Below are 18,359 nucleotides of genomic sequence, written 5' to 3'. Positions count from 1 at the left end.
CACAGATTTGTCAAAATACAGTATATATCATTCAAACGGTCACTTCACCGGATTATTGCAATAAATCAGTAAACAAGCTATTGAATAGGAAAGGCATAAATCAGAGGTAGGGATTAGTACAGGATGGCATGGTACATTAACCTCGAATGCTTTCCAAATTCCTAACAATATAATGTACAACAGTTCAAAAACAGAAGAAGCGTTTGACCAGATGACAAAGGAAAAAACATAAAAACAGGATCAAACACCTCCCATCTTATAACTCGAGCAAGGTGGCCACCTGGTGATCTATTGATATGTCAAATTCTTTATCAATTGAAATCATTTATCCATAGAGCAATACCAAGTTATTTTCCAAACATCCAAATATGGCTTACAATGTAATATGGCACAATGATGTAAATTAGCTTTGGAACTTTATTTATGATATATAATCAATCAGTAGGACCAATTTGGTCTTCCACGTTTCATTAACATGAATTATTTTTCTAAAACTAAAGTATAAATAAATCATACAAGAGCCACGGTCCAAACTGGACCAACTAAAAGATCAGCACGAACAATGTAAAGATTGAGTAGAACAGAACAAGAATACCAATACAACACAAATTAACAGAAAATCTACCCTGATGCAAGCCAGCCTACATCATCCATTACACCATAGCATTGACAGTGACTGAAGGAGTAAAGGGAGCAAGGAAGGCCAAATGCCAGATGCCAATGACTCGTTTATTCGGTGAGTATATTTCAAAGCACTTGGAAATCAAGCAACTTATTTAATTGACTTACTATCCACAAGTAGCTCAATCGAGACACAAAAATTATGTTGAATATGATAGTATGCTCGCTGGGTTGGTATGCATAAATGGATGGCAATCACACATCAAATGGCTACTCCAAAAGATAGCAGAAAAATCCCACTCCCCTTGAAAAAATAGCACAAAGGTTTTGCGACACACCAGAGCAAATTATGAACAGAACTTCTGCAGCAGGATTAGGATCCAGCTAGAGAAGAGGTAATGTGAAGACCAATCATGCCACCTGATTGTTGTACCTGATATTGGAAACAGGGATATTTTTAGAAAATGCAAGCACTGTACTTGTTTCTAGCTAGTCTGTGCTATGTAAGTTACTATGCTTCTACCAAATATTCTACCAAACTGATCGAAGAAGGATGGGCAGTTGGGCACTACCTTTCTTTAAGAAATGATGCTTTTATACGATGAAATGCATGCATTTTATTTACAATGCATAGTTAGATGGGTGTTCTAAGAATGTTATTTCACTATTCAGCATGTAATCTTGCAAAACTTATTTCTTCTCTCCCATAATGGAAATTAAAAATACATTACATTTTGCAAAACAAAAGATTATATAGTGTACATGGGTTGCACTTCCAGGTTATGATTTTTACACTATATTGAACTGGCCACTGTCTGGTTGTCTGCAATACAGTATATATGTGTGCAAGAGTAGTACACAGCATGAACCAAAGGAATTGGATCAGACATGAAAACTTGAAGCATACGGTGCACAAAGACCAGGTCCAAGGAAGAGGCCAGCAATAAGCTGCTGCCTTGCTGATGGCCGCATGATGGAGATTCTAATCCAAGGGAAACAACAATTAGAAAGAAAGCAACCCAGATCACACCACCACAAATTAAACCGTATTTTATTACCATCACACGCAGCCCCCTTTTCCCGTGGCAATAATACAATCCTCTATCCCTCTCTCATGTCTGCCTTTTGAGCACATAAACACACCACCCTCGCCATCATCATGCCTAACCAAGTTTAGGCCCTAATCAACGCTTTGCTCTGCACACCTCGCAAGAGATCAGAGCCCCTGAAAGCTAGAAGAGGAGATAGAGGATAACCCACACGCCATGGGGAGAGCGCCGTGCTGCGACAAGGCGAGCGTGAAGAAGGGGCCATGGTCACCGGAGGAGGACGCGAAGCTCAAATCCTACATCGAGCAGAACGGCACCGGCGGCAACTGGATCGCCCTGCCCCAGAAGATCGGTATGTGTTGGCAATTCTCATGAATCATGAGTCGATGTGGTGGTTGTGGCAGCAGCAGCAGCAGCGATAGTGGTAGAAGAAAGCTAATCAAGTGCATGTGTGTCTTTGTTGGTTTGGGTTTGTACATGTAGGTTTGAAAAGGTGCGGCAAGAGCTGCCGCCTCCGGTGGCTGAACTACCTCCGGCCGAACATCAAGCACGGCGGGTTCTCGGAGGAGGAAGACAGGATCATCCTCAGCCTCTACATCAGCATAGGAAGCAGGTATACTTGCTAATTCAGCTGGGCACACACAAGTCTAGTCACTCCTACGATCAACTCAACTGTAGAATTAGCTGCGAAACCGGTAGGCAGGCAGGCAGGTTGCACATGGGGCATGAGAGTGTAGTACAATTTATGATCTGACATGACCATATATGCATGGCACAGGTGGTCGATAATAGCAGCGCAGCTGCCGGGGCGGACGGACAATGACATCAAGAACTATTGGAACACGAGGCTCAAGAAGAAGCTCTTTGGCAAGCAGTCGCGCAAGGATCAGAGGCAGCAGCAGCACCTGGCGCGCCAGGCGGCAGCAGCTGCCAGCGACTTGCAGATCAAACAAGAAGCGAGCAGGGGTGCAAACGAAGCCGATGGCTTGGCTGCCGGTGCCAATTACACTTGGCATCACCACCACGCCATGGCCGTGCCTGTGCACCCGATGTCGGCACCAATGGTGGTGGAAGGAGGCCGTGTGGGAGACGATGTCGATGAGTCGATCCGGAAGCTTCTGTTCAAGCTCGGAGGGAACCCATTCGCGGCCTCGCCGGCACCGCCATGCATACCTCCACCACCAATGTACGAGGAAGCCCCAAGCTTCGTGCCACCATTGGCGCACGGCGTGCCGCTCAACGAAGGCGGCATGCAGTGCTCCAGCGTGCTGCCGGCGCTGGAGCTGGACGAGAGCTTCCACTTCAACCATGTCAAGCTGGACGGGCTCGAGTGCCTCTTCGGGATGGGAGATCACCAAAACATGAGATGGAATGAGGTGAGCCCGTTGGTTTGCCCTAATAACGCTGTGGCGTCCAGCTCCCAAGGGATGCAGCAGTACTGCCTAGTTGAAGAACCAGCTGACCTCGGGATGCAGTAGCAATTTGGTTGTGTTTCCGTGTACATGCATGATTGTGTGGTGTAAATCTGTAGCATTCATGGGGAAATTAATGGGGAAAGATGAGATCAAGCTTCTTTGAACTAAGAGCAATAAGGTCGAGCTCTCACCACTCCTAGATGAGAGATAGGTGCATGCCTGATTTTCCAGGTGTCTTCATGTGAGTCTAGTCTTTAAATGGTATTTTCCTCTACTCTCTTACTGCCCTACAGAAACATTTTACATTAGACTGTACGTGTTGCATTTATCTGTCGCTTAATTTGGTGTGTTTTGGCGTATTTAATTTGTATCAAGTGACAAGTACTGACCTAAACTTAAGACTTAGGGCTATAGCTAGAAATTTGTTTTATGTTCCTAATAACGTACCATAGGGCATTATATCCCCTTTTTTTAAAGATCATGCTATACGTACACACACTTATCTTTAAAAAAATTTCTCTAATGTTTGCTTAAATTTGGCCCAAAAAAACAGTATACATCATGCGATATTAAGAAATATACTAAGACAAGCATATCTACAGAATCCGCAATATTAACATATCCTGCCCTTTTGTATGCAAAGGTAAGAGAGAAGAATCAGTTTACTCAAGTATTACTCAAGTGTCTACAGCCATAATTTATTATTCGATATTCCAAGGCACTGGGCATTTATGTGCCAGAAGATATGTCATTACTGGCACATGAGATTAAGATTTAGTTTGTGCAAAAACTTCCTCATGTGCAGTGTCAAATATATTTATGGTGACTAATCCGTTCAAGTTTGAAATTTTGGAGTCTGAAATGATACGGGACCTTCATTTCTCTTGATGTCATATGCAATTATCAAAACGTTTATTTGACTTAGCTTGTTTGATTTCTCATTCCGTACAGTAGCCAAGTAAGTGAAGCGTTGGTATAATCATTAGTTGACATTTGTCTTCAACAACTAGTTGTCGTACTGGGGAAAGAACAGACCTCTACCCAGGTAATAATCAAACTATATTTATATCTATTACTAAGCTAGCATGCCCCTTCCTACGACCAAGGAAAATGTCAGCCCAGCTAACTGTTCTAGAAAAATGAAAACTCAACTGACCTCTCCCATCATTGACACCACACATTGTTCCAGCAAGATGTCGTCATTGCCTTTTCCATTCGGATGCTTGCATAAAATGAAGTAAAGAGCATGCTTTTTAGGAGTTCCTCATAAATATGTAAAAGAAATACATAACAGAATGTAAAAAAAAAAGGATAGAATACTCTTATGTTGTGGGTGATTACAGCCATAGCGTTTAAACAACAAACACGTTACATGGATATGGTTCATTTACATGAGTTGCCAATTTCGAATATCACCATTTCTAGCTGTTTTGTTATAGGAGGGTCTGAATCTACGAGAAATTAGATAGATCAATACAATTTGATGTCTTTGATAGATATGTTTTGCTAATTTAAGAAATCACGTGGATCAATTAAATCAACATAACTTATTTTCATCGGCACCAATAATCAGCCGAATCAGAAAGGTCAAGTTTACATATGTTGCTTTGTTTGGTAAAAGAAGTTCACAGTTCAGACCAAAAGGAGGCCCAGTCTATATGATTGTTAGGAGGCATCATGCATGGACAAACAAGTCTATCATCAGTTAGAAAAGAAATAGTATAGTACAGACTACAGAGCATGCCTGAGAAGAGTCAAGTTGGTTAATTCACAGTCCAAGCCAGAAAGGAACCTGTAAATCTACCAGACTACCAACAAGGGCATGAAGTCAATGCTGCTTTGGTTACCTAACCTCCACATAGGTGAGTAGGCATATTTAAAATGATTGAGTTGATAGGACAAAGGCCATCCATCTCATCTGTTGTGACATGAAACTTCTTTGAATTGAATTTTCATGAGGCAATCAATAAAAGTCATCACATTGGTCGTCTTAATTTTCATTATGTAATTTGTTAATCATAATGTATTAATGTCGTCTGCCATAGCTAATTATAGATTTCTCATCTTATGACCTATATCTATGTAATTGCAATTAGACATTTCCACCATCTGCTATACTAAAACAATATTTAAACTGAGACACTCACCTCATGGCCATCTTATCAGCCGTGTTCAATGATTAGTATAGCTTGTTAATATGATGTCCCGTACGGCCACAGCACATCATTAGAGACATCTTGAAGTACACTTGCTTTAACAGCTCAGTTTCAATCGGTACCTAACACCTGCACAAATGGGGCAACAGCTTGCCTTTCATTTTGGAGAAAAAAAACTAAATGCTAATGCTATAATAGATATTATGTGCTACATGGTTCTCGTGAGAGTTATATTCCCCTTGATTGAACACTATCACACAGCCAAAAAATGTTCCAAAATGCATATATGCATGTAAAAGTTAGACCAAAATGACATTAAAACTATTAGCAATACAATTTCTAACCCCTGCAGCAATTCATGAGCGACAAACCTACAAATATCCTGTTTGTCCTAAATTAGAATAGATAAAATCAATGTAAAATCAGTGGTTAAATAAGATAGATGTACTAAAGAAGTAAAAGATATGCGCAAGTAATGTTATATGAAATCTTTTAAAATCAAGGACTCTGTTACGTAAGCAGTGACACTGCAGGGAATTTACATACACTTTGGTTTGGTTGATCATCTGCTTTAGAGTCAGTGAGCAATAAGTGGCGTTCCAGATAATGGACATGCATCGTTTGTCCTATTCTGTTAGACAAGAATTTTTACTAAGTAGATATAAATGTCTAACATACAAAGCTGGTCAGCTTAACAGCATTTCAGTTTAATTGGGTCTTAAACACTGTTTTAGGAGTAAACCATAGTGTTGCTATAAGTTCAAACACTTACATTTTGATAGTGCCAGTTTTTCATTCAGCTAGGCCCTTAACGCAACTACACCAAAACAACCAAGTACTTTTTTCATTCCTTTACCATTCCAGAGTTGCCGGCTGTCTTATTTTTTCAGTTAGGTGAAAGCAACTTAATTTTCCCACAGCAAAACAAAATTATTCAGATTCTATATAATATATGCCTTCACTGATATATGATATTTTTCAGTTACTATTGTTTTCGTCTCTCCTTGACAATTCCAGAAAAATGCTAAACCTTTTTATAAGATGATAAAAATAACTGGTGTCTATGTATATCTTTTACTAGGTTGCTAGCTAGAATCAGGGGACAAACACATGTTACTTGTAAGTATGGCTATCATAAACTGTTAGGCGGTGGACCGGTGGTTGCTTGCTTTGCAACCTAGCTTCACTGATTGATTCAATACCACACAGAGATATGGTAATTAATTTGCAGAACACCATATTTTTCAAAACAGAATAAAATCAGTCAGCCAAGAAAAAAAGAGAAATAAGTGCAAAAATGGCAAGCTTTGTGCAAACGAGAAGCTGATGCACAGAAAATTGCAGAAAGTTGTAACAGGAACCTCCCACAAGCAAAGAACTATCAACAGGATAAGCTACACGTATTACCAAAAAAACGACTTCCCCTAAGAGCTAGCCAAATTCACTATAAAAACCATACACTGGCTGTAAAGTGGTGAGAATATCCCTGCCCAACTAGGTTTCTGCTAGAAAGAGCGCCTTGCAAAACGTCAAACATTCACAACTTGATGGCACATGCCGTCAACACAGCTGAGTTAATTAATTGCATAGCCAAGTATTGCCTGCACCTGAGACAAGAGCTAAAGAGCCAGTACTGTGATGATAAAGTACTCAAGAAATCTGAGAAGGGTTTGTTGTTTATTACATGACAGGGACAGTCACTAAGATAGATTTTGATGTTCCTTAACTTTTCTGATACTAACCCAAAAGCTTTTTAATCTAGCGGCCTCCTCCCACTCTGGGTAATATAATCTATGCACTTATGTAAATTTATTGACTGTCACAGGCAGCCACTTTACTAACTTGTTCATTATTATTCCATTACAAGAGGAAGAAGTCGAACTGGCTCTGATTATGTTGTCCAAGGAAGGATAAAGGAATAATCATAGTAACCTCACTGACCATCTTCTTCCATATGACTCTATCCTCAATAAATATATTATGCATCTTATTTTTTATTAGGATGACAGCAAGTTTGTTAGATTAAAAAATTTAAGTAATTATCTGGCTGCAGGGCTGAAAAGGGCGTCACGTTTGTTGTTGAACCATCAAATCATATAAAGGATAAATGAATGGAGAAAGTGTGGTTGTGATGCAACACTGTCAAGCATATGAAACAGCTAGGAAGGATACGGTAAAGTTCAAGAAATATGATATTGTTCACGTATAAGAGATCTTACCACCTTTAAAGCCCTCACAATTTCCACGAGGATGATCCATTCTTTGAAAAAAGGGTATTATCCTTGGATCACTCTGTTCTTAATTAAATAATTATGGAACACATATCATTAAAAATATTCTTCTCTATAAATTAAATGATGGAATAAGGGAATATTATTGAATCAACATGCTAACTTATGATTCCTACAGAGTAACATTTCATCCAGCAGCAGATCAGACAGCATGTCATCAAAGTGAACAAAAGATGCAAGCAGAGACATATAAGATATCTAAGCTTCTCCATAAAAACATGTTCATGTTCAACATGCATGTAATGTTCTATGGCATGTAAACATAATTATTCTGAAAATTGGTTTTGTATGTTACTAGCTGTGTGTCTCCTCTCATGGATATTAATTCAACCGGTTAAGTAAATTCCAGACGATGTGATGAGAAGTGAATTTGATCCAATAAACAGGAATCCAAAGTTAGTATATTGCATCCTTAGTCAATGTAACTGGTTTCACCTTAGGAACACACGGTACACATTGATGAAATGCTATAATAGGCCTAGAGATCTACCATTTGCTCTTTCGGCACAAGATTGGAACCCCTTTTCATGGTCTCTGATAAACTGATGGCCCCTACTTGTGAAAAGTAAAAAGGGGGAAAGGACAGCCCCTTAACCAGTAAAGGTGTTTCTCCAACATGTAGGTCTATAGCTGATTATAAATAGAGCTTGCGGATTTCACTTCAGTAAACAAAGGCACTTGTGATACGATTTCAACAATACATGCCTGCAAATACAAAACCACGTCCTAGTGCACCATTCATACATATGAGCCGGATATGAAAGGAGAAGCTTTCATATTGATGTTATTAAGAAGAGAGGTGAACACGCGCGTAGACCGCTGATAGGGATCGAATGTGGGTGGGCATGCACGCAACCCAGCGCTCTGGCCATTTGCACTAGGCGCAGCTTCCCGTACATCCATATGTATGGATGAGAAGATTAAATATGGTTATTTATTGACTGGATTGAATAGATCAAGATTACAGTTCAATAAGGTATTTTCTAATTAATAAAACTTGTATATGGTCAATTTGGCCAAGAGTTGAAAAACCTGCAAGAGCATGAACGAACAAAAATTCAAGCTATCTCACTATCTCAATGTAGCAACACTGTATTGATTGACACAAGGAATAAATGGATAAGACGTAAACTCTAGTTGCAAACATATCAAACTGAATGAATGCTTGACTTCAGTACATCATTGGTCTAATCATACAGTTTAAGTCCCTATACAACTAGCAGAAGCCAAACGGAAGACGTTCTATTGCACATTTCATGGGCCCGATTATCTCACCGTGGCACCTAACAGGGACAGTTTCAACCTAATTTACACCACCAGTCAGCTTCTATCACTGCAAACATAACTAGCGATCTTCTAGTTGATTGACGTTAATTAATAAACGGGCATGTTTATCTAAAAAAAGGACATGTCTATGTAAAATAATATAGCACTATCAAGTCAAGAGACACTAGTGTCTACTCATAGGCTCATAGCTACCTTCAAATGTTCTTTTCATACAGAGATGAAAACTAAAAACCGAAATTCCACACACAAAATTTCTCCACCTCTCGTTCTATCTGACCTAATCCCAGATCACAGCCGTGTTAGCCACCTCAATAGCATCCCGTTCCCTAAACTCTATATATGATTCCTCACCCAATCGTGCACTACCGGTAACCGCCATTGTCGTCACGCGATGTGATCCGCAGATCTGCAGAGCAAACAGAGCAACAACGCCACCGATTCCCAACCCCCAACACTCCAACAACCACCAAACATGCCCCTCTCCCCGCATGAACCCGTCTCGATTAGTTCAACGAACTAGGTTTTCGAAGGAATCGCGCGAACCATACGATCCATCCAGGAGGGGGAAAAATTAAGGGCAAACCTCCGGATCGATACCTCTGACGCGCGCGCAGGAGAGGAATTCGGCTCGAGCAAATGCGTCGGATCGAGGAAACCCTAGGATCCGGGTCTCGAGTCTCCACCGCCTCCTCCGCCTCCGCCTCCGCCCCTTCGCAAGCCTCCGATCCCCACACTTGGGTGGGAAAATTTTGGCGGCACAGCGGAGCGGGGTGAGGCCGCCCGCGCTGGACCAGGAGGCTGGAAGCCTGGAATCCTGGGCATTTATAGGCCCATCAGGCCTTATTTCCGTCAGGCCTAGCGGCTGTTTCAGTTGGGAATTTAAGTCTATTATGACTCCCTAATTTTTTCCCCTTATTTAAACACCGACCTCAACCGCAAAAAGTACAATGCCTCTTCCTTCTCTAAAAACAGATACAAATCAGCTCCTGTTTCAACTGACGTGATGGTTTTACCACATAAAACCCACATGTCAACAACTTTCTCTTCATCTCATCTTCTTCCTCACCTCTCACCTCTCCCCTCTCTGTGCGTCAACCCGAGTCACAACGCGAAAACCCGCGGGTTATCACTTATTTGACATATAAGTGGGTTCGTGGGTCGGTTCGCTTACATCCCTAGATAGTAGAACAGGTCGTCCACCGGATCCACGTACTATTGTTGCTGCCCTAGACAATGTCACATCCACGCCACAGCCACAGCACATCGCTTGGCGTGCTCGCCGCCTCCGCGCCTTGCAGACCCTCCATACCACCTGGTCTGCAATGACGGTCTGGTTCAGGAACCCAACGTAGGATCTGTGGTTGGTCACCGCTAGGAGGGAGAAGTAGTTGTACCCGTTGGCTGCCGGCTGCTGCGGCTTCGTCCTAATGGCCGCGACGGCCTTTTGAGGCATGCGCAGCGGCGCTGGTCCAACATGTTGCATAGCCGGATCAAGGTGTAGCCTCCCCTTCCTTCTCGGTGAACTAATGGAGCCACTAAAAGGGAGGGAGGCTGAAAGTGAAAGGGGAGAGGTGAGGAAGAAGATGAGATGAAGAGGAACTCACTGACACGTCGATCCCACATGCTGACTCATCGAGTCGACCATGATTAAATTGCCACCGTTTTCAACACCATCACGTGAGTTGATTTGCCCCGATTTTCGAAGATGGGGGAGGCTTTATACCTGGTTTTGTAGCTGAGTAAGGCGATTAAATCAGGAGCAAGAGTGAGGGAAAATAATAGACTTATTCCTTCCAAGTTGCTGTCAGGCCGAGGCCGCAGGCCCGCGAGGCTTCAACTGCTCCATTCTAATTGGGCCGGAGTGTGACAGCTAGTTTCGGCCCGATATTTACGGGCCTCCGTTAAAACCTAATCGGGTCGCTCAGGAGACAGTATACCTTCAACTTTTATTTACCGTCTTCTCTTTCTACTCCGAATTAAGGCATTATAAGTAATGACCTTGCACCCAAAAAAAATTATGGTTAACCTGTCAGTGATAAGCTTTCAAGCAATCTTCTCAATCTCGTTCTCACTGAATTTACTTCGACTCCTTTGCTGGAAAAATAACCGCAGATCAGATCATCAGAACCCGGTGTTTTTTTACATCGGGTATTTTCTGATTCAGTTTCACACTTGTTACTGCGTGCCAACGGCTAATGGGCTCTCGTGGAGACCGTGCCATGTGCCGGTAGCATTCGTTTTTTTTTCTCTTGTTCTTTCAAAAATGAGCCGCTCCAACGGCTAGTTCGCGAGCAGTCGATCGCACTAAAAATTCCATTGGCCCAACTGAAGCAAAACACATCGCCCCCAAATCCAATCCTCCCCCCACCATCGGACAGCGAGATGGTCATGGAGATCCCGAGCTCGAAGCGCGACATGGCGCGGGGAGCGGAGGACGACGGCGAGGAGGAGGAGGAGGAGGAGGAGTACGACCGCGTGTTCTACGAGGACATCGAGGCGCCCAAGTTCGTCGACCTCACCGCCCCCGACGCCGCCCGCCCCTCCGACGACCCCTCCTGGTTCTGCCTCCGCATCGGTACGGCAACACACACACACACACACACACACATCGCTGCAATATTTTCTTGAGATGAAATTGCTGAATTCTTGAGATGAATTGCAGGTTGTGACCAGAACCACGAGCATGTCGACCCGGAGGCGCTGCACAGGAGCTTCTTCATGCGGGTGCGCGCTGCTTCTTCCTGGTATGCGCGCGATTTCGTGGTAGGGGAGGTTGTAATCCTTGTGGTTTTTAATGGTGGCAGGTCATGGCAGCGAGGAGCCCCAACGTGCGGCTGCAGAAGGCGATCAGGAGGAGGAACCAGAGGTAGAATTTCCGATTCATCCCTCACTGCCTGCGTCGAAATTGTTGTGTGGTTGGTTGGTTCATCCGATTGACGTAGCCCATCCTCTCGTGATCTGGTGCAGCTCGATGCTGAAATGCCCGCACTCCGCGCCGCCGAAGCCTCCAAGGTCACGGATCGCGAGGCTAAGCACGGCGACGGAGGCCGCGGCGAAGCCCAGGCTGAAGACCCACCGGATTTGCACCCTGCGGGCGTCTCCGACCCGGACCAAGGCGGCGAAGGTGGAGGCCTCCGGCGCGAGGAAGAAAGCCCTGACGACGCCGAGGAGCAAGCCCGTCCGGCCGATGCAGGATCCGTTCCTCAGCGTGAAGCACCAGAAGCAGGAGCCCGTCGCGGCGGCGGCGAGGAAGGGGACCGTCGCGAAAGCTCTGTTCATGGCCACGCCGAAGAAGGACGCCAGCAAGACGCCGGCGAAGGCCCAGGCGGCGCCGCCGCTGTCCGAGGTCTGCTCCAAGATGAGGAAGCTGAATTTGGCGTGCCGGGAGGTGCCTAGCAGATACCTCTGTCAGTCATCGAATCCGAAGAGTTCCAAGAAATGCGACCAGACTGCAGTGAAGAGTGTCAAGGCAGCTCAAAATTCCAGGCCGGATGAGAGGAAGAAGAAGAAGATTCTAGGCTGCTCGTTGCAACATGCCAGTTCTGAAGCTGGTAAAGAGAACAGAAATGGCCGTGAGAACACAGCTGCAGATGAGAATGCTTGTCCAGAAGCTGCGAGCTCCAGCGAGGAACCGAAGGAGGTGATGCAGGAATCCAGAATTGAGGTGGAGACATCACAAGCTGACAATTGTGATGACGATAAGGAGAATTTGTCATATGTTGATCAGCCAACCGAACAAATGGTGATCATCTCGCATTCTGATGGTGAAAACCTGCAGCAGCTGGAGAACAATGAGAATGTCCCTCGGAAGGTACTGAAATTGCCTTCTTCTTTGTTACTGTAGCTAAGACATGTTGAAACTGAAATGCTGTAATGGACAATATGCAGGTAGACAAAATGCAGAGCAAACTGAACGCAGAGCAAGGAGGAAAGCTCAAGAAAACTACCAATCCGAAGCCATTTCGGCTAAGGACTGATGTGAGTTACTGGTTACATTGTGAAAGCTCGTTGTTGTGGAGTGTTTCACTCGTTCACTAACCTTCCTCACTCCATCTTCTGAATTTTAGGAAAGAGGAGTGTTGAAAGAAGCAAATCCAGAAAGACACCAGACGCTCACCGAGAACAACTCCACGGCCGCAGTTCAGGTAAGTTGCTCACGCGCACCAACTATAAGATTCCTAATGTAGTGGTCACCCACTGATCTGTATGCATGTACGCTGATGCAGCAAATAGGAAGGTGTCGTGACGGAAAGGGACGAGACAAACCGACGTGCGGCGAGAAACAGGTGAGCATTGATATCTCCCCCAAACATAATTTGCAGGTCCAAATCAATTTAGAAAGCACTCATGCTGAATTGCTGATCTGCGCAAACTGTATATCCAGAAGAAGCAAATCAGAAATGTTGCAACTGGTCAGGTTGATGAAGCCAAAAGGGTCTTGAACAGCATTCGTTGCAACAAGGTGAAGCCTGCGATGACGAATGGAAAAACAGTTGGGAAATCACAGGGAGCTTCCAGAGTAGCATCATCAACAAGAAGTACCAAGATAACAAGGTTTGCCCCCACAAAAAAAGTGTTATTGTTTTACAGAATTGCCATCATGTAATATTTTTCTTGCGTTTTCACAGTGGCTCCATGGCACCTTCTAAGGTTGGAAAAGAGAAGAGTACATCGGTGAAACTATCCAGGCTACAAGCAGCTGCTGCTTAACTGAAGTGACAAATGTTTTATTGTCAGCTCCAAGCATGAAAATATGTATTTACCGCGTCGAATTCGTTCCATTGTATTCTTGAACTACTCTCTAGTCTGCACACTCACTCACACCAACAAGGATGTATCATGTTCCCTTGTTTTGTCCATGCCATTGGTATGTTGAGTGAAATTTTTTTCTCTGTACTACCATCATCATCTAGATTATTTTGTAACCTGAAAGAAAAATCAGGGAAGAAGAGGCCCAACCCAGGAGAAAATTCAGATCGGCATCTGATTTCACATGGTTCTTGGTGTTGTAAATTCAAGCCCATTGGCCTTGGCTGAACAAAATACAGAATGGCAGGGACATAAATTTGAATCCAGAATGTCACGAGATGCCCAGCCGCCCAACCAATCCAAGCCAGGCAGCTGACCCTCTCTGCCCTCCTCCCTGCATCCATCCAAACGCAGAGACCGAAGTCGAACAGCGTCGCCATCTCGCCACACGGCCAGAGGCCGAGATAGATGCCATATGATATGCCATCCATGGACCACACGCAGAGACGCACTGCATATGCCTGCGTGTACAGAGCTGTTAGCTGTACTACGCAAGGGGCGCATCCCCTACGGATACGGCTGCCATCAACTCTGCCATTGAATCCATCCACACCATGATCAACTGGCTGTGCGGCAGCGTGCGATCCGGTGAACAGTTTCCACGGATTTGCAACAGATCGATCGACGTTTATGTGTGCATCGCTCTGCCATCTGGTAATGTTTTCATTTCAGAGGTAAATAATGTTAGCACTAGGAAGCTTCAGCAGGGTCCATGGCCCAAATGGACCAAACCAAAATCTTCTCTTGCACCATACTCTCTCCATCCAAAAAAGGTAAAACCTTAGATTTCCGTGTCCAACTTTGACTGTCCGTCTTATATGAAATTTTTTTATAATTCGTATTTTTATTGTTGTTAGATGATAAAACACGATCAATATTTTATGCGTGACTTGTCTTTTTAATTTTTTTCATAATTTTTTCAAATAAGACAACGGTCAAATGTTGGGCACGGAAACCAGGGTTTGTCTTTTTTTTGAGACGGAGGGAGTACTTGATCACTTGATGCTTGTAGCACCGCACGAGCAGCATCCCCCCCCCCCCCCCCCCGCGCAACAAAAAAAGAAGAAAAGCACTAGTATTTGCACGACTCCACTTGCCCCTAAGAACGAACGAACGAATGTAAATCCTACCCTTATAAGCATTTTCGGATACTGGATCGGTAAATCCTTGAAATTAACGAGGTCACCACAGACAGCGAGACGGTACGTCGGCTACCACCGAAAGCACAATGCTGTTAAATCCTGAAAAATCTTCTATGGAAAATCGAACCTAGAACTTAAGATGCTACTGAGATTCTTGTAACCACTAGGTTACATGCACTTTCGCAAACTCCACAGAGATTTGAGACACAAATGGCAAGAAGCTTCCTTTTTCTCGAGCTGCCCGGCGAGACATTCTTCCATAAACGGCGGGGCCTCGAGATCGGAGAACCCAGTAAACAAAGTGCGTAAAAAGCGCTTTCCCTCTCAGTTAAACCGACGAACAGTCGATGTGGAAGCAATTAAGATTCGTGATTTATGCGTGGTAGGGTAGTGGACTAGTGGTGGTAGCCGTGCTAAAGCGCCGAGATTAATTTAGGAGGGGCGTACGTACTCTCGCTGCAACTTGCAGGACGTGGTGGGGTCAGGGGTGCCCGCCGCCGGAAATGGCGCAGAGATCACGGCGGCCGCCGGCGATGCGCGGCGCGTCCTTTACCTGATCTGGCACGCACGTGGACACGTGGTACGTGACAGGCAAGAGGTGCACGCACGCACGCACGCACCCGTACCGTTCGTTTGTGCACATGTCGGTGTGTGTTTGTCCAGTGTGCGCAGACCTGCGAGCAGTACACTTTTGTATAGGCAAGCCTCTTTGAATCAGGCAAAGTTAATCTACTACTCTCTCTCTCTTTCACTTTCAGGTTATAAAACATTTTAATTTGATCAATATCAAACGGTTTAAGTTTTACTAAGTTTATAACAAATACAATAATATTTATAATGCTAAACTAGTTTCATCAAATCAATAATTAGATATATTTTCATAATACATTTGTTTTGGATTGAAAATATTACTTTTTTTTTTATAAAATTGGTTTAATTTAAAGTAGTTTGATTTTAACTAAAGTTAAAACGACCGAGGGAGTAGTATCGTATAAACATTAACAATCACACTCTTTTTTTATTCACGCTATCGTAATGATCATCGTGGCTCGGGGGAAGTCGTGATGGTCCAGGCGAAGCAGAAAAAGGGAAAAAGAAGAGAAAAGCGAATAAATCCAGGTCACATGCGACTCCCCCGCGAGTTGAGGCATGAGATCGCGCGGACTGGGGGGCCCAACCGAGATCGATCGGAATTGCGATTCATCCCCCATCTCCATCGCCGGTTTTTCCATCGATGTTTGCAACGCGATTTGCCTGATTGGCGCCGGGAGTTTGGTAGTCCTGACAAATGGCGTCAAGAACACACAAATCCTTGTGAGATTGCGAGAAACAGACAGACATACCGCGCCTTTGTGGCCATGGATGGATGTCACGTTGACAGTTTTGACGCCGCCTTGCCGGCCCGACATGGCTGTGTGTTCGCCGTTGCTGTTAGCACGCGATTAATTAAGTATTAGATTTTTTTTTAAATAGATTAATTTTATTTTTTTAACAATTTCGGTATAGAAACTTTTACTTAAAAAACATATCGTTTAACGGTTTAAAAAATGTGTGCGCGGAAAACGAACGAAATGTGGGCATTCAAACACAGCCTTAGCCTAGCCAGTAGTGGCCAGCTAACCAAGCATACGGGCATTTCCGTTAGCCGCGGCCGCCGGAATACGTACGCCTAGTATTCGATTTCGGCGAACATCAAAATCGGCCGGCGCGCGGGCGGGCGCCAAAGGCTTTCGCGGCGGGCGGCGTCCGAAACCGGGTGGCTTCAGGCTAAACAGCTACTACTAGTAGCTCGCCGGCCGCTCGTTCTTAATTGAACGATGACAAGTCGACGTCGCAAAAAAGGGTCATCGATCGACTGCTGCTAGTAGTGCTGCCAGTGTACACGTACGTGCCGCTAGCTGTTAATGTCTGTGTACGTTCACGAGGAGAAATACGCGTATTAATTTGGTTTCATCGCTTTTCTGAAAAAAGGAATTGTACTAACCTTATAGCAAGATCAACAGTGCAACTAGCAGTAAGCTCTAAAATTTTGTCATGTCAAATAGAGCTAATTTAAGAGCCAACTTATACGACAAGCTAACTACTACAAATTAGCTATAAGCTGCCTTGGTTAAAGCATACATACATTAAATACTTGTATGGATACATCAGTTGTTGGACCCACATAACATATTTTTTATTGTCTCTCCTAGCTGCACGCGAGCTATATGGTTTGGGGCATTGTGCAAGCGCCGGGGCTAAAACAAGCGCCTGGTTGTTTCATTCTTGGTGAATTTCTTTCCTTAATCTTAGATTAGGCTGATTAATAGGTTTTGGAACCGACTTAATAGAGCTATTGTACCCGCTCTTATGGGAAAAAAAATCATCCTCATATCTTACAGATTTAGGGGCACCAAATGTACTTCACGGTTCACGAATGCTTCATGCCCTTCTCCTCCAACTCTGACAACATTCTTTTATTATCCGACACCAACAACACAACGAAACCACATTAAAGAATTTACGGATTAAAGTCATGCGCCGTGATGGAGGTAGTAGGGGGGTGAGGAGGAGAAAGATCAAGGGAAATCGTCGTGCTTAGAGGATGACCGTAGAATGAGGTGCAACAAGTGGGCATCAACAACGTTGTTGAAGTCGCGCGGTCGGCAGCTAGCGGTGGGCCGGTGTTAGTGGCGGGGTAAAAAGAGCAACAGGTTACAATGTGGCAGTTGGTGGTGGTGGATCCGGCAGTAGGGATCCGCCTCAACAGGTCACCCACTTGAGGTGTAGAGGGGGAGGGCGCGGGGAAGGAGGAGGGGAGGAAGCTGACCAGATAAACCTCACTGGCACCATCGACATCTTCCGGCCACCCAATGAGGTTGGGCGACATTGATGAGGAGTCAAGCAGGGGCATCAAAGTGTTCGGAAAGTGCGGTGCTCAAGAAAAATGAAAAAAAGAGAGGGAAATTAGGTTTGAGTGTTTGCACGAATCTTACAATCATTGAACGAACCAAAATTATAAGATTTTAAAAGGTATTCTCTATCCAATGTGTAATAGACGGTAAAAAAAAAGAGATTTGCTCTATCCAACAAAAAGTACCGGCATCAAATCGTTTCCGATCATTGGATTTAATATTGCCCATCATGCCCAGTTAGATCCAATGGTCCGAAACAATTTGGTACCGTAAGATACCGGTACCTCGAGGCACTTTTTGTTGGACTGGAGCAAATATATTTTTTAAAAAAGTTTTCCTCTCCCAAAGCGTTTGCTCGTTTTACACCAACCTGACAATTGCCATCACTGGTATAAGAGCAAGTTTAATAGTACAGTTAATCGTGAGCGCTGAAAATTTAACACGTCATCTAACAGCTAATTAAACCACGCTAAATACAGTAACCGGCTATAGTGTTGCTTTACCCAACGTAAAGTTCTATTTTTCTATTGGCTGTTCACAGCTATCTCATCCCTTGCACAGGGCTGCGTTAGAGAAAGTTTATAGGCGCTCGCGCCTGAGCCGACGATAATATAGTTGTTCGCTTTTCTCTCTCCGCTATTTCTCTCTCTGCCATGTATGTTAAAAATCTGATGTAAGCATACTATTAGCTCACT

At 44.0% G+C, this 18,359-nt stretch overlaps 2 protein-coding genes across 2 annotated transcripts; both read left to right on the top strand.

Moving 5' to 3' along the window:
- Positions 1 to 1,621: 1,621 nt before the first annotated feature.
- On the top strand, positions 1,622 to 3,450 carry LOC127768410 (transcription factor RAX3-like). Its single transcript, XM_052293990.1, has 3 exons — positions 1,622 to 2,022; positions 2,154 to 2,283; positions 2,449 to 3,450. Exons 1-3 carry the CDS (start codon positions 1,887 to 1,889, stop codon positions 3,146 to 3,148), a joined length of 966 nt encoding a protein of 321 aa, XP_052149950.1. The 5' UTR covers positions 1,622 to 1,886; the 3' UTR covers positions 3,149 to 3,450.
- Positions 3,451 to 11,097: 7,647 nt separating this feature from the next.
- Positions 11,098 to 13,715, top strand: LOC127768409 (uncharacterized). Its single transcript, XM_052293989.1, has 9 exons — positions 11,098 to 11,394; positions 11,482 to 11,543; positions 11,624 to 11,685; positions 11,787 to 12,630; positions 12,708 to 12,797; positions 12,887 to 12,964; positions 13,046 to 13,105; positions 13,204 to 13,373; positions 13,448 to 13,715. Exons 1-9 carry the CDS (start codon positions 11,202 to 11,204, stop codon positions 13,527 to 13,529), a joined length of 1,641 nt encoding a protein of 546 aa, XP_052149949.1. The 5' UTR covers positions 11,098 to 11,201; the 3' UTR covers positions 13,530 to 13,715.
- Positions 13,716 to 18,359: the final 4,644 nt, after the last annotated feature.

Source organism: Oryza glaberrima, chromosome 3 (assembly GCF_000147395.1).
Source record: "Oryza glaberrima chromosome 3, OglaRS2, whole genome shotgun sequence".
Classification (NCBI taxonomy): domain Eukaryota; kingdom Viridiplantae; phylum Streptophyta; class Magnoliopsida; order Poales; family Poaceae; genus Oryza; species Oryza glaberrima.
This window is presented reverse-complemented; position numbering and strand designations above follow the sequence as displayed.